Source organism: Telopea speciosissima, chromosome 1, assembly GCF_018873765.1.
Source record: "Telopea speciosissima isolate NSW1024214 ecotype Mountain lineage chromosome 1, Tspe_v1, whole genome shotgun sequence".
NCBI classification, from domain to species: Eukaryota; Viridiplantae; Streptophyta; class Magnoliopsida; order Proteales; family Proteaceae; genus Telopea; species Telopea speciosissima.
Window position 1 is genome coordinate 3,448,979 of NC_057916.1, and position 25,721 is coordinate 3,474,699.

Genomic DNA, 25,721 nt, shown 5'->3' on the forward strand with positions numbered 1-25,721 from the left:
ATTAAAACCTAAACCCCTAAAAATCACCCAGACCATTCCAACCATCCAAATCTGCCCATATTACAACCGAAACACCCCTACACTGCCCTTAACACTCGACCTTAAGCTCCAGCCCTAATTCCAGCTCTAAACCCTAAATCTCATCTCCCCCTTCATTCCCAAAACCCGAAACCCTAAACCTAGAATTTCTGAAATTTAAAAAACTTATTCAAACCTAGTTCATTAAGACCTTGAAAACCTGCATATTAAAACCCTATAAACCCCATTACCATTAGTTAACCCTAACCCTAATTTCTGTCCTATTTAGCCTAAGCTGCCCCAATCGGCCAGCCTTGTTAGGTGAACCCATTACCCTGGCTCCTAGTGGGATTACTCCTACCTAGGACTACATCATTGGGTCATCTTGTTGACTTGACAACTATGGTCCAAATCTGATTAAAGTTGACCTGTTGATTGTGGCACATGGATTTTGGGTTGTAACTTGCCACATAAGTCAAGGATGACACAGACACTAGACTGTATGTCCAGTTAATTTGGACTTCAAATAATAATCTGCCACATTACAGGCTGTGAGGGGAAGTAAAGTAAAACCTTAGTGTGAGGACAGAAACGTTGAAGATTACCCACATAACAAAAAGATTGCTGTCCGGTCTTGAAGGGCCCTTCTAGTATTGTCAATATTACCTCTCCAGCTGAGTGAGATGGAGAGATAGGAATGCTGAATGGTCAGTGCTTCAACAAATGTCAGCCTTCAGCACAACTGAGCTGTCCCTAAAATTATGGCTTCTAGCCAATCAAATCCGAGCTCAGCTCAGGTTCTCGTACAAGAACCTGAGCCGGCCTCATCAAAGTCTTGTTCTTAACCTTGTATATTTACCCTTAGCTTCAATACCATTAGTTTCCTTGAGATCTGATAGGCCCTACTAGTTTTCCTGCCATTACTGTTTGATGCAATCTGAAAATCCAGCTTACGGATCTCAGATGCAAGCAGGCCAATAATCAAATCTGGGATCAGATCTGAGATAAAAGGATGCAACTGTGTTGTTAAGAGAAGAAATCAGATCGATGGAAGAGTAGAGAAAAAAGTTGTGATCGATTTTCTTGTGAGGTAGAAGAGAGAAAAAGTGTGGAAGAAGTGAACAAAAGAGGAGAAGAAATAAGGTTTTGAATACTAATCCCATATGCACTCCCCAACAACACCAAAAATCTTGAAAAAAAATCATATTCTTTACTCAAATCATCTCTAATAGTTGTGTGGCCTGTTGGCTGGTTGTGGGCTTCCCTTTCTTTCTCTTTCTCATCTCTTCTCTTCCCGTCCTGTGCGAGAGTTCCCTCCTCCTCCTTTATTGTTACTGTTCTGCGCTACAGCAGTACCCTTGTTTGATTTCAATCTCTCCTGCCTTACTTCCCTTCTCAGACCTTAGGTTTATGAAGCCCTTTCATAGGCGATTTATGTCTCGTAAGACCCAAACCTGAAGACCCTTTGATCTTAGTTATCATACCATTCGATTGAAAGTTGGTGATTGGAAGTGCAACTGGCTGGAATCAATGGGGTTAGAAGACGAGATATCTCTTGTAATTCTTGTTTATTACAAGATTTCCTTTCCTTTTATTGCTTTTCCAGAAATACCCTCAAGCAATTGCTTCTCTTATGTTAGAACTCCACTCCTATTTATGTGGTTGCTTTTGAAATACGAGAAAATTACAGCATTGCCCCTATATCTTTGATTTGGGTATTCTATTTTTTGGATGGGCCCACAAGCGGCCCAATAATGGTTGTCCCGACCCGTGTTCGCATCAATATTGAATGATTTTGTATGTGAGGAGGATTCTATACAGATAATATCCTAATTGAATCATCCTCATTTTTCTCCTATTTCTGAGGCGTTGAAGTTTTTCATCATTTTTTGAGACTGAATGGGAGAGACGGAGGGAGGGAGAGTTCGTATGAAGTCTTGACCATTGAATTGTTATTTTCCTTTTATATTTTCATTCCTTGTGATTATATTTTGAGATTGCATCTACACATATAGAGCTAATATCTGCCATGAAGCTTCTACCTTTTTGACTTTAAGATACCATGCTACATTGCTACTTGTTTTTTTCACTATTTTTGCACGGAAATTTCCTTATTGAATTTGCAGAGTTTTCTTTTTCTTGATAATACATTTATTGCATCTTTGCACACATATTAAGTAGATTTCCCAATGTCTCTATATTTTGTTGTCTGTATAAATTCGAATTATTGAAATATGATTAACTTGCTCAGTTTTAAATGTCATAATAAAATTTCTTATTGCTGTTACATAATATCTTTATATTAAGTTGCTAAAATCTGATCAAATTTTATTTATTTTCAGTTCAGGATATTGAGCATGATCTTGATATACAGTCTGAAGATTGGTACATAGCCATGGAGGCACTTTGTGAGGTGAGATGCTCAACTGGGCCTACCAATTTAAATAGGTGAAGTACAATGATCTAGTATAAAGAATTTATGATGTCAAGTTATCTTCTTCATTTTTTTTTCAATGTATGGGAGGTTAGAAATTTGGTAAGATCCTTCTTGTGATGTCCTCGTGCATTTTTATGGAAATCCCTTGAAACCTGAAGTCTGGTTTTCCTTCATTTGCAGGTTTTGCCATCTTTGCAACCCCTTATCATTTATTTTCCAGATTCTTACCAGTGGTTGTCAAGGGCTGTTCCCAAGTCAAAACGTAAGGACTTTGTTCGTAAGGTCGAGGAAATGTTTGACCAACTCTCTGGCCCTGTTGTTTTGATTTGTGGGCAGAACAAAGTTGAAACTGGAACGGGTTCGAAGGAGAAAGAAAAATTTGTAAGCTTCAAAGTTTTTCCATTGAGTAACTTTTCTATATGACAGGATCTGGGTCTCACTCGGATATCCTATAAGATATTACTAATGCTTTGTTCTTATGTTGTTTGGCAGACCATGATACTACCTAATTTCAGTCACCTTGGAAAGCTGGTAAGCATTTTTGTCATTACATAAATTTAACTTTTCCTGCCATTTTTTATGTATTTTCCTTTTGATTTTTAATGTTAAAACTGTTGTCCCCTTCAACGCTCTCTTTTGTCTAAAATTTGATCTATCTTGTTAGTGGATAGGGTTATGCATTGTATCCGTCACACTGGATGAAATTGATTTTGGTGTCTTATGCTTGTAATTGTTGTGTTTAACCATGTGCATCTTAGCTGACAGCATGATCTGGGATTGAGAAGTCTCAAGAAATAGACTGATAAACTGAATATAGTTGATTTAAGCAGTGAGAATAAGAATACAGATGCAAAATTTTGGTTTATAAAGAAAATAAGGATCTCTATCTGCTGCTATAGTGAATCATTTTGCAGCGGAGGAGCATTGGGTAGCTGTGGTCAACACAGACAGTGATTGCAGGGCCATCGTTCTGTTGACAAGGGCTTCAAATATCCATTCCTGATCCAAAACCAGTATAGGGGGAGGTTCTCTAGATGATGTGTCAGCATTTCTTTTCAGAAGTCATTCAACTAATAGATAAGATAATATGCTCTGCCAAAATTTGTTGATCTGAATAGGCAAAGTTATATGGATGGGTCATTAGGTCAATATATATTGTTGTCGACTTGTTGTGTCAATTGAGCATTCATCCAATGACCAAAATCCTATGACAAATGGGTGAGAAGAGTGCTACAACTAACTTCTGTCAATTTCTGAAGTGCTGGTGTTGGATCCTGAGGGAGATGACCAAGAAACGAACGTTGAGCAAAAAAGAGTGTCCCCAGTGCACGAGGCTCCCGCTACTGCAAGGTCTGGGTGGGCAAATGTATGTTGAACATGCTGTTATTCTGTTAATATATATTGATCCTGAGGGAGATGACGAAGAAAAGAATGTTGAACATGCTATTAAGATATTGATGCATTAGTTCAGTTAAGGTCTGAGTTGTGCCCTAGGTTACACTGTTCGGTTGAGCTTGGATTCAGAAAATTTAAATATGCTCAAGTTTTCATTATAACATATATGTAGAGGCCATATAGCATGTTATATGGCAAAAGTTACCAATCTGAAGCCCTAGCTCATTAATGTAGTCCTAGATTGGTAGGAGACCAACTAGGAGCCAATCAACCAGGATCTATTATGAACATGTGAATAGGCTAGGTCAAAATAGGGTTTTTGGTAAAATTAGGGTTAGGGTTTAATGGGACCTAGTGTTTGATGGTAGGGTTAGGTCAAGTTGATGTAGGGGACTCTATCAGTGAATGTCTTGTTAAGTTTTAATGGTTGGAAGTGGGCTGGAATGGAATTGCGGCAATTTAGGGTTATTGGTTTGGGTTTTTGAACAGTGAATAATGGTGGAACCTAGGGTTTAGGATGGGAAATTAGGGCAGGGTTTTGGATTGAGTTCTCCTTAGGGTGAGAAGGAAATTCAAGCCAAATATGGAGGTATTTGATGGCTGTTTTGGTCTGGGCAGAATTTGGGTTATGGGATGATGTTCAGAGATGGAGGGGATGTTAGGGTTTGGTGGTTTAGAAGATTAGAAGAAGAGAGGTTAGGGTTGGGATGATTCAAACTCACTGTTGCGAAATTCCCTTGGCAGCAGCTTGTTTGATTGAGAAACTTGAATAAAAATTGAATCTTTAATTAGAACTTGAAGGAGATCTTCAAAGAACTTGAAGGAAAGCTTCAAAAGAACCGCCCGGGCTTCACACCGCAAGGTGTTGATTGATCAAACAGTAATCCCACCAACGAACCACCCGGGCTTCCCACCGCAAGGTGTCAATCGGATCAAACACCGATCCCACCAGCCTTGATCAAACACAAGACAAAAATCTTCAATTGAGAAGTAGAGCAGCAAAAACTTTTCATTAATATCAAAATTCGTGTTCAATATTTGCCCCCCTTACAACCTTATATAAAAGACTAAAAAATAGACTCCTAGACTAAAAAGGAAAGGTGTAACCCAGTCCTTAACCTATTAGGTAACTTGAACTGATTAGGAAAGTGAAATAACAAATGAAATAGATTCAAAATAAGGTTGGACTTACAGAGTCCTAATCCAGCCCAACTTAAATAGTCACATGACCACTTAACCAAGTCACATGATCACTTAAGTGATCACATGGTCACATGATCACTTAAGTGATCACATGACCACTAATTACATAAAAATAAAACTAAGGAATGCCTTATGCAACCTAATTACCCATATTTTAGACCCATAAAAGTGGCCTATTACATAGAAAACCCATGGGATCAAAGGTCCAACATGTGTAGAACCCAACCCTAGACTTATTCCTAAGCAAAGAGCCCTATTTGGTGATGAATCTGCATCACTCATGGCTTGATTTTAATAATTAGAAGTTACTAGTTAGCTTCATTTATGTATGGTGTTAGTGCGTAACATAACCTGATCAATCCAAACCTGATGGTCTCAATTTAGAGCCAAACCCTACGCAGGTTGGGCTTCATTTGGGTATATTCGAACTTGAGGTGGGGTTTGGCTTGTCTTTCTAGAGTTAGGGTTTGCTTGTGCCGACTCCTAGTCTGTGCAACCCAACTAAGTTGTACCAAGGTGGTTAATGTTGCCTAGGTAACAATTAGGCTATTAACTCAACTGGTCAGGAGGCACAGAATCTGATTGGCTGAAATTAGGTTCCATCTGTTAATATCCTACTAGGAAGCTGGTATTATAATCAGTTTATCTGTTTAGCAGGGCAAAAGTAAATTTAGAAATCAAATGATCTTTATGTTTATAGTTTTGTCAAATTTGTAAATATATGTGTTATTTAATTAAGAGCGATTGATCTCTACTTTGTGCAGAGTAGACTGCTCTGCACACAATCACACATATATCTTGCCATCTGGCAGGCCAAGACGCCGAGTGCAACTGAATTTTTGTGGACAGTTAGCCCCCAAATGCCCAATGTCCTTTACTCACATGTCAAGTTCCAGCCCAAATTGAATTGGCCAAGTGGCAAACAGAGCTTTGAAAAATCTAGGAAGGTGCATACTAATACGTGGATGGCTAAAAATACAAAGATGCATGGGATGATATATGGTTGAATTCTAGTCTTAAATTTGGTGTGTTGCCAAACCATGACATTTCCTAGATATCCAATGGATGCAATTGCCACATCACCCTTACATGTGGCACAACTAGGGGTGCGGATTAGATGATTCTCTACTCTGCAGAGTAGAAAACCTTTTGCCTTTAATAAACAACAACAATAACTCAGCCTTATCGCAACTACATGTGGTTGGCCACATGGATCCTTTCAAAACAACGTATGGAAAAACTGAGATCCTCACTCCTCACAAAGAAAAGGAAAATTAGAGTAATGCAAAATAAAAAATATGAAATGAGATAAAAAGGTGAGAAATGGAAAATGAATAAAGAAAAAAAAAAAAGAAAGTAAGAGGAAAGTGGATAGCCCATAACATCAAGAAAAATCCCAGCTATATGGTGTAGACAACGTGGATCCTTGGAGGCTCTATTTGAGGTCATATTTGGCACAAGACCCAGACTATGCATGTCATTCTTCACAACCTCACTTATGGTCATTTTAGGCCTACCCCTAGCTCCTTTAGCTCCTTCAATCGGAATCTGATCACTCCTCCTTACTGGGGATCCCCAGGCCTCCGTTGCACATGGCCAAACCACCTCAGACGACATTCTCGAAGCTTGTCGCTAATCGGGGCAACCCCCACATCAGCTCTAATACGTTCGTTTCTCACTTTATCCTTCCTAGTTTTGCCGCGCATACATCTTAACATCCTCATCTCTGCAACACAGCTTCGCTATACGGCACTTCTTAACTACCCAATATTCCGCCCCATTCATGATATGTCAGACAACAGTCCTATAGAACTTTCCTTTAAGCTTTAAAGGAATGTGTTGGTCACATAGTTCTCCGGTCACATCTCTCCACTTCATCCATCCCACTTTATTTCTTTGTGAAACATCATCATCTATGTCACATTCTTTGTGTATGATAGACCCCAAATATCTGAAATAGTTACTTGGCGGTATCTCTCTCCTTAATTTTCACCATGCCTTAGTGTGACTGAAGTTGCACATCATATTCTTCGTCTTTGATCTACTAATCTTAAAGCTTCTTGTTTCCAGGGTCGATCCTTGCTTTTGTCTCATCCACCAAAACGATATCATCGACGAAGAGCATATACCACAGAACCTCATCTTGGATGTGCTTGGTTAATTCATCAATGTAAGCGCAAATAAATAAGGGCTTAGGGCTGATCCATGATGTAACACAACCGTAATTGGGAATTCCTTGCCCTGGCTCCCCACAAATCTCACATTAGTCACCACACCCTCATACATATCTTTAATTAAATCTATATATTTACTTGACAGTTGACACTCCTTTCTTCATAAGAACATGCCGGATTAAATCTGTTGGAACTCTGTCATAGACTTTCTCCTGGTCAATAAAGACCATATGGAGATCACCTGGCATAAAATCAAATTGATTCTTTGAGATATGAGTCTCTTTTCTCAGACGAGCTTCAATAACCTTCTCCCAAAGTTTCATAGTATGACTCATTAGTTTTATGCTTCTATAGTTATTGCAGCTTTGGAGATCATCCTATAACTTGGTTAACCAATATACTCCACGTACTCCTAGGGCCTTCCACACTTCAATTGGGATCTCATCCGGGCCTGGTGTCTTGCCTACTTTCATCTTTCATAGTGCTTCTTTAACTTCCGCTACACTAACCTTTCATACATGTCTATGATGTGTGATGTCTTGATGATTAATGCAGTTAACCAGTTCGGTCATATTCGAACTATCTCCATTCAGATTTTCACAGATATACTCATCCCATCTCCTCATAATGCCACAGCAGTAGATATAGGTGTTTTGAGAATACGCCTTAAGGATCAATGGTTAACGATGGCTCTGATGGGTGGTTTCGCTAGAATAGGCAATAATGAGATCTCCATTCAGATTTTCACAGATATACTCATCCCTTACCAACACTCTTCCATCCTCCCCTTTGATACATCTCACCTGGTCGAAATTTCTACTCTTCCTTTCACTCTTTTAGCTATTTTATAAATAATTTTTTCCCCTTCCTTTGTGTTTAGATGACTATATAGCTCCTCATATTTCCTCGCTCTAGCCATTCCTACCAACTTCTTAGCCTCATTTCTGGCCTCAGTATACCTTATTTTATCTTCTGTTTCTTTAGTCCGTTGCCAAGTCTTAAACATCTCTTTCTTGGTCTTGATGGCTGCTTGGACTTCCTCATCCCACCACCAAGTCTCCCTATGGCCCTGATGCCAACCCTTTGCTTCCCCTAGAACTTCTTTGGCAACTCTCTTAATACAAGTCATCATCTTGTTCCACATCACATTGGTGTCTCCTTCAAAGTCCCACTTTCCTTGTTTGTCTCCACATTTTCCTTGTTTGACCTCTTCCTTTAATTTTTTTTTTTTTTTTGATAAGTTGTTTGTGTTACTTCACTGCTATCCTGAACTTCTAAATCTTAAATATGCTTAGCTTTATTACCGGAATTAGCTTATAGTGGATGCTATACATAGAAGCATTAGTAATTACCATGTACAAGTGGTGACATTTACTAAATATAATTTTAATTTGGTCTGGTTAGCATCTACCATGTACAAGTAGTGACATCTCGTATATTTGGTTAGGTAGCCTAACTGAGCTTGCTTGAGGAGGCCAAGACTGTCGCCTATTTTGGTTGTATATAATTGTATTGCTTCTCACTTGGAAACAGCCTCTCCTGCGAAGCAGGGGGTAAGGCTGCGTACATTTGCCCCTCCTAGACCCTGCGTGGCGGAAGCCTCGTGCACTGGGACGCTCTTTATAATTGTATTGCTTTTCCTTGGAACAGTTAGGATGTTTGTTTATATTCTATGTTACCTCGATACTTCAAATTGATGCTCTATTGAGTTAGATACTTCTTTTTCATTGTAAATTTTGTGTGAAATGCTGAAGGATATGCTATGCCCTTGCTTTATCTGGGGAACATAGTTTCTAATTTCTCTTTCTTTCTCTTAATTGAAGTAATAATTGGAAAACAAAACAGCAAGTACAAAAATTATTTTTAGCTACACATCATACATAGCTTCTAATTTATTTTTAGCTACACATCATACTTCTGCATCATGTCTTTAAGAATGAATTGTTCTGCCAAATTGAATTTTATTAGTCGTTAGTATTCTAAGTTTCTGTAGTTTTTAGTATTATGTAGGTGCCCTGTGAACATCATTTGGAATTGTTATTTTTTTTCACTTATTTTCTTTTTAGCTCTGAACATTATATCTTCATTTTTTATTCACAGCCTCTCTCCTTGAAACGACTTACGGAGGGATTGAAAGCAACAAAAACATCGCAGGATAATGATTTATATAAGCTTTTCAATAATGTTTACTGTCTTCATCCTCCAAAGGTAAATATGTAGTGTACAAATTTTTTTTTAGAACACTCATTGTTAAATGACATTGAAAACTGTCACATCTTGTTTTTGCTCCTCTTTTTTCAACAAACCCATTAGAATATGTGATTCTTCCAACTTTGTTAGATGGTAGTGCACTAGTGCGTGGGAGTAGTACCTTTTTTTCCCCGTTGTTAGATAACAATTAAATTTCTATTGCCAGGAGAAAAATATAGTGCACATCATAGTATACAACAAGAAGAAGATAATCCAAAGTCTATAAGGACCCATGAAAGGGATAAGCCGGATAAACGTTTAGATACAAGGACTCCCCTGTTTACCCTTGCTCTCACCAAATCATCGTGATGATGGCAGATATACAAAACTTGCTGGTAATGGGCCCAAAAGAATTGTAGAAAATTGAAAAAGAATAAGATACGGGACCTGTTCACCATAAACAAAGCTATGTTTGATTATCAGACCACTTGGAACTTGGAAGAGAACCATTCCCTTAACCATAATAAAAAACTGTACCATCCCACTCAAAATATACTGATTACAACTGTGCATGTTCATGAAAATCCCAGCCAGTACAGCTGGAAAGGGCTGTGGCTTGTCGTCACCTCCTGGGATCAAATCTTGCCTTCAACTGCATGTTGAGTTGGTGGAGGGGAGGAAGGGTAGGGAGGGAGGAAAGGTTGTAACACCCCCCCCCCCCCAAAAAAAAAAAATGTATCTTGCTCATCATTGCACTTGAACCTTGCACCAAATGGGTGATTATCGAACGCTGGTGTTCGTAATCTGTCTCAACTATTCCCGAACTCAGAGTGTTTGTTGGCGACATGCCAGCCATCAGATCTGATTCAGTTCATGCTAAAAAACTTGCATGGTCAAACATTTATTCATGATTGGAAGAGGGATCACTACGATGCCATAGTGCAGTTTCCAACCAATGAAGGGGATGGTTGATCAAATCGTCCAATAGGGGGTGTTTAATAAGGATAGGGTGAGTGTGGGTTCCATGGGTAGGATGTGAGAGGGTGTGCGCAGGAATCTGTACACTGGCGTCGTGGGCTTCTTTTTCCCTTCATAATTTTAGAAAGCCAAGACATTATGAGGGGGATTTGAAGTTTAATGGCAACAAGAATCATAGCCTAACATACTATGTTGCAGGCCAGATTAGGGGGCACTTTGGGGTTTGATGCTTTTATTATTAAGTGTCATTATTTGAGTAACATGTATGGATAAAGGGGTTTTTTTTTGGTTAGGTAGGCTAGATGTTATGTCCCGTAGAAATTGTTTTTGTACAGCAGTATCATAATTAGTTTTAAAAGGTTATAGCTCTTAGAGCTTCTATAAATGCCACAGATTTCATGTTAGTTGTGGGCATGTGGATTTTATTAAGTATACTTTTTTGTGTTGGCAAGAAAGTGTATGTAGGTATAGACCCATACATGAATTTATCAATGTATGAAGTGATTTTCTCTTAGGATTTGTGATGCAGTCAAGACCAAGGTTTAAAGTATCGGTATCGGCTATCGTATTGGAAGGGTGATTTTAAGAGACGTACCGTATCCATAGTTGTCAAGGTGTCACCTAGATGGCTCCTACATGCCTTGTTTGTGGTGCCTTGGTTCCCCCCGTCCCCCTCGACCGCCTTGGGTCGCCTAGCTGCCTTGACAACTATGATGGTATCATAATGGAGAGACGTAAGTTATGCTAAAGCTACCTATGGAAATGGTAAAGAAACGTATGGAAATGCTTAGGATACATGAACACTAAAAATATGTAATATGTAAAATATATCATGTTTAAAAAGGAGAACAAAGTACGGGTACATTCATTTGATTATGTATAAGGGATGAGGTTTGTTACATGTTTTAATACCAAAAAAGATATCAATTTCAGTTTGGAAAAGATTTAGGGTTTAAATGCTCACATCATTGCAAAAATAAAAATAAAAATTGATGCAATCATTCAGCTTGTTTTTCACTAATTTAGTGGTCCATTGCAAAAAAGACATTAAAAACCAATATTTTAGCAAAAAAAAGAGTCAGTTTTGATAGATAACTGCTCTAGATGATGATGAAATTAACACTACTAGAGTCACCTTTTTTTTGGGTGAATAAATAATTCGTTACCAAAACCCCAAGAAGGGGAAGGAAAAAGGCGGGGGGGGGGGAGCTATTCAATGCCTCAAGCCCTAGGAGGAATGAGTAGGAAGCTGAAAAAGAGAAATAGGTAAACCCCAGGAGACAACAATACGCCTGTTCCTTGAGGAATCAATAAGAGGACCATGTGGTAACATGTGAAGTCTGGAGCTAACATTAAAGAAGATGGCTCATCTTCGAAGATTCCGCTCCATCCAAATGTGAGAGATAATGGCCCCAAACACAAGCTTACCTGCGATATCACAAATAGTGCTGGCTGTGCTGCCACAGAATGTCATGTCCATCCAAAGCCACTCCCTAGAGAAGGTAATGTAAGACTAGGTAACTAGTCCCAAAAACCCACAAAAATACCAAATTGGAGCAGAAACAGAATTAGAAACTTAGGGTTTCCAGCCAAACCAGACATGCGAGGATGATCAAACTTGGGTTGCGAGGGTAGGGGTTGCTAAAAGGATCCTTGGTTAAAAATTTGGTTCAGTTATGATGTCCAGCAGAGGAGATCTGAGATGATGATGAAATTAGAAGGTTAAGGCTGCAGGACAATCCAGCCAGCATCACAAGGGCTCAAACTGGAGTCAATGGTCTGGTTCAATCCTCAAAAACCCTGGTGAAACAAACTCCAGGCTTCAAAGAAAAGGTGGCTCGATGTTGCAGGAGGAACATGACAGAAAACTGATCTGCAGGGGTGCACCTTGATCCTTCTCTGGTGATGGTCAGCAACAATCAGTCAAGAGCTTGATTGGGAATCACTTCTGGTCTTCAGCAGCAGTCGATTGCACTCAGTTGCAGTCACAAAACTCAGCAGGAATATGGTTCGGTTGGGTGTAGAAGTGCTCCTCAAGTAACAAAAGAAATTGAAACTTAACATAACTAGAAACAAATATTTAGAAAATAAATATTGCATAAAAACAGAAACTAAATTGAATCTTCTAAATAAAAGCTAAGCCTACTTTCTTAATTCTAAATTATAAACTATCTAAGACTATTGCAATGAAATATTCTTTCTAAATTTAAAAATAGAAACTAATCAAATTAGAAGAGTGAAAAGAATCTCAACAATCCTCCTATAAGCCAGCTGTCAAGGTGGGCCCGTAGCACTATTCACGTGAACAGCATGAACAGTAACTTCTCCTGAATTTTATTTTAGTTATTTTCTTCTTCGTGCTTCGATCTACATCAGAAGGGTAGAGGTCTCCTACTACGGGACCAATTGGTATCTAAAGATTTTTTCCAAACAGAAGAGGCAAAGGGGCAAGAGAAGAAAAGGTGATCGATGTCCTTATGACCATTCCAACAAAGGATACAGGAGGGGGAAGCAGGGAACTGGCGATGAAGGAGAAAGGATTGGATGGGGAGGCAATGGTTAAGGGTTCTCCAAATCATGAAACTGTGGCGGAGGATGTGAGCTTTAAACCAAAGAAGTTTATGCCAGGGAACAGTGGGGGCATCTAGCGTAACAAAGTCCCAAGCAGAATTGGAGTTGAAGAGACAATTAGGGTAGGGGAGCCAAGACACCTTATCCGAAGGAGAGGGATGGGGGAGGGGGCAGAGAGGCCCAAACCTTGGTGAGACAAGGGGGGGGAGGGGACCAAGAGCCATGATTGACTATAGTGGAAGCCAGGGCAAATTTAGGGATACCAGAAGAACCGAATTGGCAAGGGATGCTAGGGATTGAGCCAGAGGGAGGTGGTAGTCCCATCAGCGATCACGGAGGAGGTAGGGCCAAGGGACGGAGGAAAAGGATTTTGCGCCAGACCCAAGAGGAATCAGCTGGTTGAGGAACTGTCCAGATGGAGTCTTTTTTGAGAAGGTTGAGAAGGTAGGAATTGACCTAGTTAACCCAGACAGAATCATACTTAGAGCAGATTTTCCATATCAATTTGAGGATGCCCACAATATTAGTGTCACAGATTCGGTGCAGACCAAGACCTACCTCCACTTTAGGGAGACAAGTGGCAGCCCAGCTAATCGAGTGGAGGAATTAGGAGGATTTTTTTCCTTTCCAGAGGAAAGCACAAAATAATGATTCCATGACTTTGATGGTGGATTTAAGAAGCCCATAGATGCCACACCAGTAGATGTAGGAGGATTAAAGAATTGATCTTATCAACTCAATCCTACCAGCGTAGGAAAGAAATTTGTCCTTCCAAAGCTGAAGCCTTTTGCGGATGAGTCACTTTTTTCAGTAGAATCAAGGAATCAAGTTGATTTTGCAACAAATATATATATATTATATTATATTAGAATGCCTTACATGAACTCTTGATATGTGTTTGTCAGTCACAGATCGTATTCTGTAGTTTAAAAGAGATGTATCTAGCATATCGATTATTGACCCTATTGGGTCATGTATCAACCCGATATAGTCGATATATATTTTTAGGTATCGTATCAGTTCCGTATTGTATCGGTACCTTAAAGATACGATACATATCAGTTAGTATTTGCGGACATGGTAGGATACTTGAACCTTGGTCAAGACTGCCCAATTGGGCTTAGGAAGGGTCCAAATTTGGACCATGGATGGGTTCTATGGGCCTTGGGCCACTTGTTTTTGGGTTATTTTTTTGTAATGTGCCTAATTTATAAGCCAAATAAAATGGGGGGAGGGGGGGCGGGGTGAGGTCTGGACACGAGATTAGAATAGGATACATATTAGAGTCCAGATTTGAGTTTATGAAGCCAATGTGAGAGAGTGATTTTAATTCCAAACATGAGTTGATTAGGAATTTTCAAATGCTATATATGTATATGTATATGTATGTATGTATACAACCCCCATCAATTAAGCATGATTTGAGTGCAGAATTTTGAGTTTTCTTCAGAGTTTTTGAGTTATTGAGCTGTGCATACGTGGCTTCTATCCAGATTTGACCGGCTATTTCTCTTGTCTATTCCTTCTAGATCTGATTCCTTCTTCTATACTTTCCCTTCCTACTTATTATTACTTCATGACTTCTTGTAGCCAGTGGTATTCATAGTTCAAGATTTCGGTTTTGACTTCGGTTTCGATCTTGGTAGGAACGTCATTCTGATACATTTCGGTTGGCTATTTTGGTGGTTAAATGGCTGTATTTTGGCTCAAAACTTCTGGGAAACCCTGATTAAACATCTCTAAACATATTTGAACATTTAGTTTGTAAGAAGTAAGAACACATTCCCAAAATGGTAGTTTGGTTTCAGATCCTGAAGGAATTTCTCAAAGTCCACCACAACAGCTCTGTAGGTGAAAATTTTGAAATTTGAGGAAATTTGGCCAAATGACGCTTCAACCCATCCAAATGTTGAAGTGGATGTTCCAAAGTTGACCATTAATTTTTGATTCAGTAGTAAAATGAAGCACTTCACCAAAAAATTGAGGTTTGCTGGTAGTTCTAGAGTTTTCAGTCAAAAGGGGGCAAAATCTTGGGAGTTTTGCTGAACTGAATCAAAATGACTTAAATTTTGGCTGAAATGCCAATATTTTGGTCGAAATCATTTTGGTCAAAATCTGGTATGCCTTCAGAGTCGACCCCAGTTTCATTTCGAGGCTTCTCGAAATAGAAATATTTTGCAAAATTTCAGTCATTTCTATTGAAAATTTTGAACCATAGTGGTACTCATGTTCTAGCTCTATATACAGCTTGCTTTCTATCTCTGTCTCTCTTGTTACTTCATAGAACTTCTTCAAATTTGACACTCCAGTTCCTGTTTAATTATTTCCAAATTCTTTGTCCAATTACTGAATCTGGTTAACTAGAATCCAGAACTCCAGGTTCTAGTTCTGTGCTTTATTTTCCTGGTAGAATAGGATTGACCTACATGCACCTTTCCTGTTCTCAGATTTCTGTGAAATTCTGCAGATCAGTAGTCTGTCAAATAGATCACTTGATTCTGATCAGTCCTTTGCGAGAGATACATGTTCTCCTTGTGTCCTAAAATATGAACTTGCTCAATTATTTTTTTGTTTCTGAATATTCTGTCTTTTGCATATCACTCTTCTAGTTTTCTAGCTTGAGTTAGATTTGCATTGGTATTGCCTATTTCTGTATGGATATATGGACTCTTTTGAAAGTGGATCCTTTGAACCGTATATGTATTTTTACAGATCACTTTTATAAGCGTCTGTTCACAGACTTGACCTTATCAATGAGTAAAACGATTTTCTCTCAAGCTTTGTGCTATTTCTCTTTGGATTTATAGACTCTTTTGGAACTAGATTCCTTTAAACCTTTTGGTGGACTTCATCACTCTCAATATCATTCTCCTGCCAAAAGGGTTTCACTTAGGAGCAAGATATGCTTGTCAGTAATCAATGTATTAAATATTTTGTTTTCTTCATTTTGCAGGAAGAGGAACTACTCAGAACATTCAATAAACAAATTGAAGATGACAGGAGAATCATAATATCACGGAGTAATTTAATTGAATTGCACAAGGTAAGGGGAAATGCTCTCTTTCCTATTTTTGTGATCAATCAAGTAACTAATTATTACTTGTAAGTAAAGATGCCAAGGCATGCTTGAAATGCTCTTTCATTTTTTTCAATTGATCAATAACTAACTGTTACTTGCAAACAATGCCAAGGCATGCTCTTTCTTGTGAGTTCAATTATTTACTAGATCACACTGAACCTCTAATATGTTGGGTTTAATTCTTTACTAACTATGAATCTCAGGTGCTAGAGGACCATGAGCTATCCTGCATGGAGCTTTTACATGCAAATATAGATGGTGTGATCCTAACAAAGCAAAGTAAGAAACTCAATCGATCATTAATTTACATGTTTAGAGCAATATTTAAGAAGTAAAAAATGGCACATTGGTAGAGTCAAATTGAATAGAGCAATACCCAGTTCTCCCCCCTCCCCACCAAAAAAAAAAAAATAACAAAGGAAAAAGGAAGTTTCTATCAAGCGGCCAATCTTTTTTCAAGCTTTTTAAATGTGCATCTGGAAAGGCAATAAACGTAGGTTTGTTGAAGAAGACAATTGAGTAATTCTGTCTAAATCTTACCCTTACATCCCAAAATACTGGCGATGTCTACAAATTCCTTTTCATCTAGGCTATACTTGGCATGCTGCTCTTTTGCTTGTTACCACCTCAAAGCAATTCACAGAATATGTTAAGTTCTCTATCAAAGCATTTCACAGAATATTTTAAGTTCTCAAAGCATTTCAAATCCTTGGATAAAATTAAGAAGTTTTGTTCTTCCTAACATTAATTCTATGACCCAAAAGAAATTTTCGTTTTGTAATTAATTGTGCATGTTTTTAATTAAGTATTTATCCATTTCTTTTATTAAACTAATTATTGTTTCAAAAAATCAGAAATTCAAGTGCTCAGATGGATCACTTGAGCATTATACTGCACAACTGTTTTTATTAACTGCACTATTTTTATTTGCTTCATTTTTTTTGGGGGGGGGGTGTTGGGATTGCAGAAGCTGAGAAAGTTGTTGGATGGGCTAGAAATCATTACCTGTCAACGTGCCTTCTTCCTTCTATAAAGGGGGAAAAGTTAAATGTACCCCGTGAAAGGTAAGAACTCTCTACCACTATTCTGGTTGTCCCTTTTATCTCGTATGATCTGGAAGTTGATCCCTGTTGCTTCATGTGTAGTCTTGAAATTGCAATTTTGAGATTAAGGGAGCAGGAAATGATATCCACAAAACCCTCACAAAACTTGAAGGTAGCTATTTCTATATGGTCCACTTTGCTAAAGCTTTGAGTAGGCTAAATTATCTTGGCTACGTCATTTGTAACATTCCTAATTTATTGCAGAACCTTGCTAAGGATGAGTATGAAACCAACTTCGTTTCAGCGGTGGTTCCTCCTGATGAAATTGGAGTCATGTTTGATGATATAGGTGCCCTCGAAGAAGTCAAAAGAACATTAAATGAACTTGTCATTCTTCCAATGAGAAGACCAGAGCTTTTTTTGCACGGAAACCTATTGCGGGTATTTTTGTTTTGTTTTCTTTAATGGCTGTAGTTTCCTGGTAGGTGGTTTAGTTTGCAATTCCTAGGTTACAGTTTTCCAGCTAAATCATAATTGTATGGAACTGATGACAGCCTTGCAAAGGGATACTACTATTCGGCCCTCCAGGAACTGGGAAAACCCTTCTTGCTAAAGCGCTTGCAACAGAGGCTGGAGCCAATTTTATTAGCATAACTGGTTCAACGCTTACATCGAAGGTACTCTGAAACTCTTGCAACTCCGGTGATATCAGTTTTTTAGGATGCTATTTGTTCATTTGTTGCATGGGCTCCTGTAGCTTTTAAAGCCTGTGTAAAAATGTTAGATATTTGCACTTAATTCTGAAGGTCGTAGGTATGTCTGTAGCTTTAACATTGTTCCTTGATATTTTGTGACCCATTCATTTTCATTTTAGTTCATGAAATTCATGGGATTGAAACTGAAGAATGGAAATGTAACATATGTGGTTTCAGTTCCTGAGTAACTGTCATATTCCAATGTAATATCTGCATTGGAAGTTAAAACATAGTAATACATGCAATTTTTCGTACATTAACTTGTTTTTTTTTTGTTTAATTAGGTAAATATTAATTGCTTTTTCGTCAAAAAGTATTGTGGTCATAGTTATTCTTCTGGCTACCTCTTTCCAAACAAATTCTAGTGCTTAAAAAATTGAGCTGAATGCATACTAGTTTTTCCTTACACTTTTCTCGCTTTGTTGCTCTTCAGATTACAAGTGGAGTTTGGGTTTTATTTATTCAAACACAATGCAGATACATTGCTTAGGTTGTCAATGGTATTTTGTTTTTTATAAGTGGAATCTTATTGTGATATTGTTGAAATGGAATGACTCAGCAGTGGTTTGGATGGTTATAGAGTCTTTGAATCTATTGATAAATTGCGAATTTGGATGTCACAAATCAACAGTCGTGTATCTTTCTAGTCTATAAGTATGACATAACTGCAATTGCAGTTCAAACCCCCCCCCCCCCGCGGGCGAATAAAAATGTAGTTCTTATCCCCTACTTCTTTCTGATGAGTTTGCACAATGCAGGAAACCGTGGGGAAGCCCTAATTGTTGAAAAAATTGGGGGGAACTGGGAGGGAATAGAGTAAAAACTCATCACTTGTAAATCAAGCAAGAAGAAGATTTGATAGATATCCATACGAGTCTAATTTGGAACTCTTGAAATCAAGTGGAGAATAAGTTTTTCTCTACTCTAACATCCATGCTTCTTCAGAATTATTGGCAGGAGATGACCATTTGGCTCTATTTCTCAACCAATAAGACTCTAACTTGGCCTTGTGCTTAAATTGTGGATCTACAAATTAATAAATCATTATATATATATTTATTTATTTATGTTGATAGGCAAAAAAATTTTAATGAAGAACGGAGAGGTACAACGTCACACAAAGTTGCAATGAGCAGTTGATCCATTAGAAGAGATACAAAACCACCCAAAAGAATAAATCTTCACATAAAGTGCTTAATAGAACACCAAAACCCAGATTTGAATTTACAAAACAGAAGAAAAAATACATTAACCCTGAAAAGCAAGGAAATTCCCTGTGATCCATCCTTTTCTTTCTACCAAAGATCGAGATCCTGGTTTCGGACCTGGTTTCGGTCAGGCCCAAAACCGAGACATGCTGGATCTCGTCTCGAGGTTTCGACACATGGTTTCGATCCTGGGATTCCTTGGGTTGATACCCAGAGTTTTGACCCTGGGTTTCATTTCGACCTATTTCCATGCTTTCTACTCCTTCCTTGGCAAGCTGGTCGGCCACATTTTGCAGATCTTGGACTCCAAACAATGTAATGCCTTGTAATATTTTGCCCATAACTCTCCTAATTCAATTTGGCTTTGGATCCTATGACACCTGGCGGCTATGTCATCCTCTACTTGAAGAATCTCTCAAAGCCTATTATAACACCTATGGTTGGAAAATTTAAGAGTTGAGGAAATTTGGCCAAATGATCCTCCAAATCCACACAATTGTTAAAGTGGATGCTCCACTGTTGACCACCAAGTCTTGATTCTGGAGCAAGGATTTCTCTAAAAAGTTCGAGGTTTCTAGTAGTTTTGGAGTTCTCAGGCGACGAATGAAATCTTGAAAATTTTCCGAAATGAATTGAAATTTTATTGAAATCTAGTATGCCTATAGAGTCGATCCCAGTTTTGTTTCACAGATTCATGAAACTGAAAATTTTCACAAAATTTCAGTCGATTCGACCGATATTTCAAGTTTTGGTTCAAATTAAGTTTGGAGATGAAGTAACAACCAGATACCAACTCAAAATAACATTAAGGTTGACTATATTCAAATATTACCCTTAATGGAATTATTAAGCCTACAATATCAAAGTATCCTGACTATCCTAAAATAGATGAAATTATTAGTGGGCAAAACAAAAAACCAAATTGCCAAGGTAACTTGGCCTCCTTCCATACCTTTTGTAGCATTGGAAAGCTGTAACGAAATATTTTCTTAAGTATATGAGCCTCATTGATGCACTAATCTAGTTGATTAACATGTCTAAATATGTTAAAGCAGATAACTTATTTTACTAAATCTCTGTATCCTTCTCATAATGTGACAATACTATTATCTATAAAGAGTAGAATGTCAATTCTTTAGTTTATTATGAAGAAATTTTAGGAACTTGCATGTTAGTGAAACTATGCGGCTGGCAAGTTTTAGTTTTGTGGGAATTAGAAGTGCACATGTAGAATAAGAGGAGCAGTATTGGTCATCAATATTATTCATAGCAGGTATATTAACTGTAATTATGCTTTTGTTCTGAAACAGTGGTTTGGGGATGCTGAAAAGCTCACGAAGGCCCTTTTCTCCTTTGCCAGCAGGCTGGCCCCTGTTATTGTATTCGTTGATGAGGTGAGAATACCTTGGACCCAGTTGAATACAATTGACTAGCCACATGCGTTTATGGATTCAAACATTTCATTTCTTCAAACCTTGTTAAGGAAAAACCTGACATCTGAACCTCCCTCCCCTTGTCATATTTTAAGAAAGCTGGATTAGCATAAAAACTTGGTCAGAAGAGTGGTCCAAGGTATGGAGTTGCAAAAATGCCAAAGGTTTGTGGAATTTAGTGGCATTTTTGTAGTTCTATTTTGCACTATTTTGCAACTTTATAGGCATTCAGCATTCTAATCCACATGGCATGCTCTTTTTAAGCTGAAATCTGACCCATGAGATGGGTGGGGTCCTCTATCATTTACACCCATCCATGTCACACCACAACAGCGGTGAACAATAATGAGTTCACCAGTTTTGGTGAAAGTTATGCCCATTTCTTAAATATAGCAGATTTTGTGATGTCATGTCTTCCCACCCGCGTGATGGTTTGCTCGAAGCCTATAGTATGATCTCTCACTTGTTAAGTTCATGTCTGAAACTAAAACTCTACTTCTGGATCCATTTAGATTGACAGTTTGCTTGGTGCCCGTGGCGGTGCGTTTGAGCATGAGGCAACTAGACGAATGCGAAATGAATTTATGGCGGCTTGGGATGGGCTAAGGTCAAAAGAGAGCCAAAGAATTCTCATCCTTGGTGCAACAAATCGGCCATTTGATCTAGATGATGCAGTCATCCGTCGCTTGCCAAGGAGGTAATATGCTTCAAGGAGTTGCCTCCTCACTCAATTCCATTGTTGTTGCATTACAGACCGTTGTTACTATTTGTAAAAAGGAACGTTCCAAGTACCTAGTATGCATTCCAGGGTTGGGAGCCACTGCTTTTTATGGTTTTGTTTGGGTATCTCCTTTGTTGTTTCAATCATCAAAGTTTTCACTTATTAGGCACATAGTTATCAAGGTGTCCAGGCTCCTTGGATGCCTTGGGTGCCATGGCGGTGTCTCCTTGATTTTTTACCCTCTAAAATGCCATGGTCGCCTTCCTGCCTTGATAACTATGATTAGGCGTCATTGAGATTAGCACCACTTACTCTTTGCACTTGGATGTTTCATTAAAATATTGGAGAAAGTAGTTGCTCTCATGGAGCTATAAGTACTTTGCTGGATTATGAGACGGTTTCTCCTTTCTTTTTTTTTTTTTGGGGGGGGGGGGGGTGGGTTGGGTAAGAGGGTGTGTGTGGTGGTGGGTGGGGGAGATAAGTCCTGTTTCTTGCAAGCTTGAATTGCATTATACACATATGAGAAAGGGCATACGAATGTAATTAGAACCAGTTCCATTAAAACGGTTCTATCGATTGATATAATAACACTATTCTGGTGCTGTTTTCGGGTAGTGATAGAATATTCCATGGGAAGATAGAACTTTCATCCAAAGCTTGGCCTACAAGCAACTTATTGTAGGCAAGAAATGCAATATGTGGAACTTCATTGATTTTTAAAATTTGTGCTGAGTCCATTTTAATGAAACTGGTGTAGTAGGTTATATGTTTTCACTAAAAAACTACATGAATATTGCCTTACAAAATCATGTTGGCTCTGCATATAGGATATATGTGGACCTACCAGATGCTGAGAACCGGATGAAAATTCTAAAAATAGTTCTTTCCAAAGAAAACCTTGAACCTGATTTCCGATTTGATGAGCTTGCCAATGCAACAGAAGGGTATTCAGGGAGCGATTTGAAGGTAGTATGTTAATATTGATACCTTTCTGTGAAGTTTATGCTTTAGTTCTCATTACCTTCTTTTTGTGCAGAACCTTTGTATTGCTGCAGCCTACAGGCCTGTCCAAGAATTTCTGGAAGAAGATCAAAAGGTATGAAGTTTTGGACTAGTTACATAGATACTGGATGCCCTTCCTCTAAATCAAACTTTTGTCATTTAATATTTGGTTGTTTTTCTTTAGGGAGGTGTGACTAATGCAGTTCCAGTTCTAAGGCTGCTTAATTTGGATGATTTCATTCAGGCAAAATCTAAGGTATAGAAAATTTTCTCTCTTAATGTACACTCAATGTTTAATAATGCGCCTTGTGAAATGTATGCAATATTTGCCAATGATTTGAGTCGATTTGATTTCCAACTAGTTCTCTATGTTATATCCCCTTTGTGGTTGACTTAAATCTAACCCATCCGTTCCCGCTGGGAGGATGACATTTTAATCCACCCTCATAATTAAGTAATGACTGCAGAAACTGGATAACCTATTTTACTGAGGTTTGGTTGAAAAACAGTTCATGCTAAAAAATAAATAAACACAAATTTCTGAAAAAAAATTTCCTCGATGAATTTCTTTCCTCGTAATCACAGCCCTTTTGGAAATAATCTTTTCTCTGGCTAGCTAGTCAAAGTACTGAGTATCCCTGCCATTCATCCAAACTGGAGTGATTGGGCAATTTATTAAATTTCATTCAATTAAGAATTTCTTTCTTTTCCTTTCTCCCTTTTCAGATCTTCAAAACATTCTCTTTAATTCCCCTTATCTCTTGTATGGCAATTCCTTATCATCTTGGAACCTTGCATCCTATATTCTTTCACCCTTTCTATTTTGTCAATGTTCTTCCCGACATCCAATTTTACTTGGCTTCACTATTAAAATAAGAAGAGATTTTGAAATTCTCCACAAAGTGCTAAGGAGTACAGTGGAGTTCTGTAACTCTGTGATTAAGAGGATTTATTCCAATAATTTGGGATGATTCCTTTTGTATTAAGCTTTCTCGTCTTGGATTTTTCTTTGGTTAATTCTGAACCATGTGGCACAAGATGACCATTCCTGCAAGAGGGCCTCACAGGCCTTGTGCACATTGTGGAATTACCAAATGAAATTGATTCCTTGACTGGTTTTTATTAGGTCGGAGCATCGGTTGCTTATGATGCTACAAGCATGAATGAGCTTAGGAAATGGAATGAGCAGTATGGAGAAGGTGGTAGCAGGAGAAAGTCCCCATTCGGCTTTGGCAACTGACATGATGGTTTGTTCCTTTTTCTTCCCTGTTTATTATTGTTTATTTTTAATTTATTCTTGGGTAACCCGATATGAATCCTCTTCGGCCAAATCCCTTTTGCTCCGGTTTTGTAAGAGAGGAGGTTCATGTAATATTATGTTGCTACGTATAAGGCCTTCATCTCCAAAGTTTAGGCCACTAAAAATGTGTATATTAAAGTAATTATGCTTAATCCATTCCTTTTTATAATAAGCGTACTTGGTTTATATTTGAGTTAAATCAATATACTGGAGCTTTGTTCTTGGGCTCGTAACCTGCGGCAACGTCGGAACAGTTTATTCTGGGCTATGCATCCCTTGCCTCTAAATCGATCAAAAGCTGTCATTTTTGGGAGATCTAGAACCGCCAGCTTTGGATTTGGGAGGGGTTTCCATGAAAACCAAAGTAAGCTTGAATTATTATAATTTATCATAATAATGTTATTTGGTATTTTTCATTCAGGTACGTATGCTTATAATCAAGAAGGTTGTAATGCTCCCATATAAGTGATGCGTCAATTAATTAGATGGGGCTAAAGATGTGAATTTGCTACCCTTTCTTTCCCTAATGTCGTTTTTTCTTTAAAGCTGCGAGTCCCTTGTCCTTACTCTCTACTCTTTTTAACTTTTTTTATAAGCTGGATTTTCTTATTGACACCATTGTTGGAAAATCGGTTTTTGGTTGGGGGCGAGAAGTCCATGTCGAGTCAAAATTTTGGAAAACTTGGTCAACTATCATGTAGACTAGGCCAGGGTAAAAATGACGAGTTCAGGTCATAAATCATTAGAGACAAATAAAACTCACTATTTTTACCCGATTCATGACGAGTTTACGAGTTTAGTTAGTTTTTAAAAAATTATAAAGTCGGTTCACTTAAAATTTGAGTTGAGTAAAATATTAAATCCGTATTCTAAAACAATAAGAAAGGTTCAACTCTATGACTCTTTTCTTGTTCAATGGTATAAACTCAAAGTGCATTGATATGTGATTCATTATTTTATCTATTTTTTTTGTTCCCATACTATTTCTGTATATTTTTAATTTTTTACTAATTTATCATATTTATTGTATGAAAATTAAAAAAAACGTGATGCATTTCATAAGGACGAGTCATCAGGTTTTTTGAAAGACGAGTCGAGTCAGAAAATTTGGTTTTCCTCTTTGGTAAATTATAATTAGGGTAAATTTTGTCATTTCATATATATTTTACTTGAAAAATGTGAAACAATATGTAGTGTGAATGATAGAATGATGTTTTTTTATCCTAGAATTAAAAAACTTATAATACTGTTAGAAAAAGAAAGAAATATAGTTGGTAAACTCAACTAGATTGCATTGTAGGAAATTGATCAATTGCTTTGATTGGACTACTTGTAACCTTCATGGGTCTTCTTTCCTTAGATCCTCAACTTTGAAGTTCTAGTAACCAAATGTTGAATAGTGAAGTTTAACGTTGTACTATTTGCCACATGACATTACATGGGTTAGTACATGTGATAGAGGACCCGACATACATATCAATGATCAAATTTTATAAGGAAAATTGTTCATACTCTAATTCTAAGTTAAAAGGTCATCAAATGGAGATGCATATAAATATAATTAACATCTTTTGTAATTTTAGTTAATTCCTGTACTAATTTACAAAAAAAAAAAAAAAAAAAAAAAAAAAAGGTTAATTCCTGTACTTATTTTAAGCTTAAATTGTACTAATGAGATGCATCCATATTCCTTATTACATAGACTAACTAATGTACTACCATGTGACAGATACTGAAAAGTGTTATACTTCAATGGACATAGTGACGGGGAAGAAATATTTGCATGAAGTTTTTCAGATTTTGGATTGTGGTGACAAATATGAAACTTATAGATAACTGTACAATTTATTCTCATCCAACCGTTGGAGGGGGGGGGGGGCACTTGGTGATTAGAAAGATAAGAACCACAAGACTTGGAGGCTGGCTCAGGTTCTCGTACAGGCCTAAGCCGCACAGATGGAATCCAAGAGTGGAACCCACCTCTCTTGGATTCCATCTGTGTGGCTCGTGCCTGTACTTACGACAACCTGATCCAAACTCTTGATCTGCACTCCAAGACCCGACCCATTGAAAAAACCCGAGCTGAATTGCGGGATAGGCGAAGCCCTCAGTTCTCATTTAGGGACTTCTTCAGCCTTGAAGGAGTCCCATTCACATTTACATGTCATCCTCACGGGATGTGGCATTCTACCTTGAGCAATATTGAGTCATGTA

General features: G+C 37.9%; 1 protein-coding gene across 2 annotated transcripts in view; it reads left to right on the forward strand.

The window, feature by feature from the left end:
* Positions 1-23,706, forward strand: part of LOC122665308 — a 49,594-nt gene extending 25,888 nt beyond the window's left edge. For both annotated transcript variants that reach the window (XM_043861427.1, XM_043861432.1), the window contains 16 exons: positions 2,361-2,431; positions 2,636-2,836; positions 2,948-2,986; positions 9,328-9,435; positions 15,920-16,009; positions 16,249-16,324; positions 17,013-17,109; positions 17,191-17,260; positions 17,353-17,529; positions 17,643-17,765; positions 20,362-20,445; positions 20,997-21,181; positions 22,033-22,171; positions 22,242-22,301; positions 22,392-22,463; positions 23,334-23,706. In XM_043861427.1, coding sequence (XP_043717362.1) covers positions 2,361-2,431; positions 2,636-2,836; positions 2,948-2,986; positions 9,328-9,435; positions 15,920-16,009; positions 16,249-16,324; positions 17,013-17,109; positions 17,191-17,260; positions 17,353-17,529; positions 17,643-17,765; positions 20,362-20,445; positions 20,997-21,181; positions 22,033-22,171; positions 22,242-22,301; positions 22,392-22,463; positions 23,334-23,447 — 1,706 coding nt within the window. In that variant the 3' untranslated portion in view covers positions 23,448-23,706. The remainder of the gene's footprint in view (positions 1-2,360; positions 2,432-2,635; positions 2,837-2,947; positions 2,987-9,327; positions 9,436-15,919; positions 16,010-16,248; positions 16,325-17,012; positions 17,110-17,190; positions 17,261-17,352; positions 17,530-17,642; positions 17,766-20,361; positions 20,446-20,996; positions 21,182-22,032; positions 22,172-22,241; positions 22,302-22,391; positions 22,464-23,333) is intronic.
* The last annotated feature ends 2,015 nt before the right edge of the window (positions 23,707-25,721 follow it).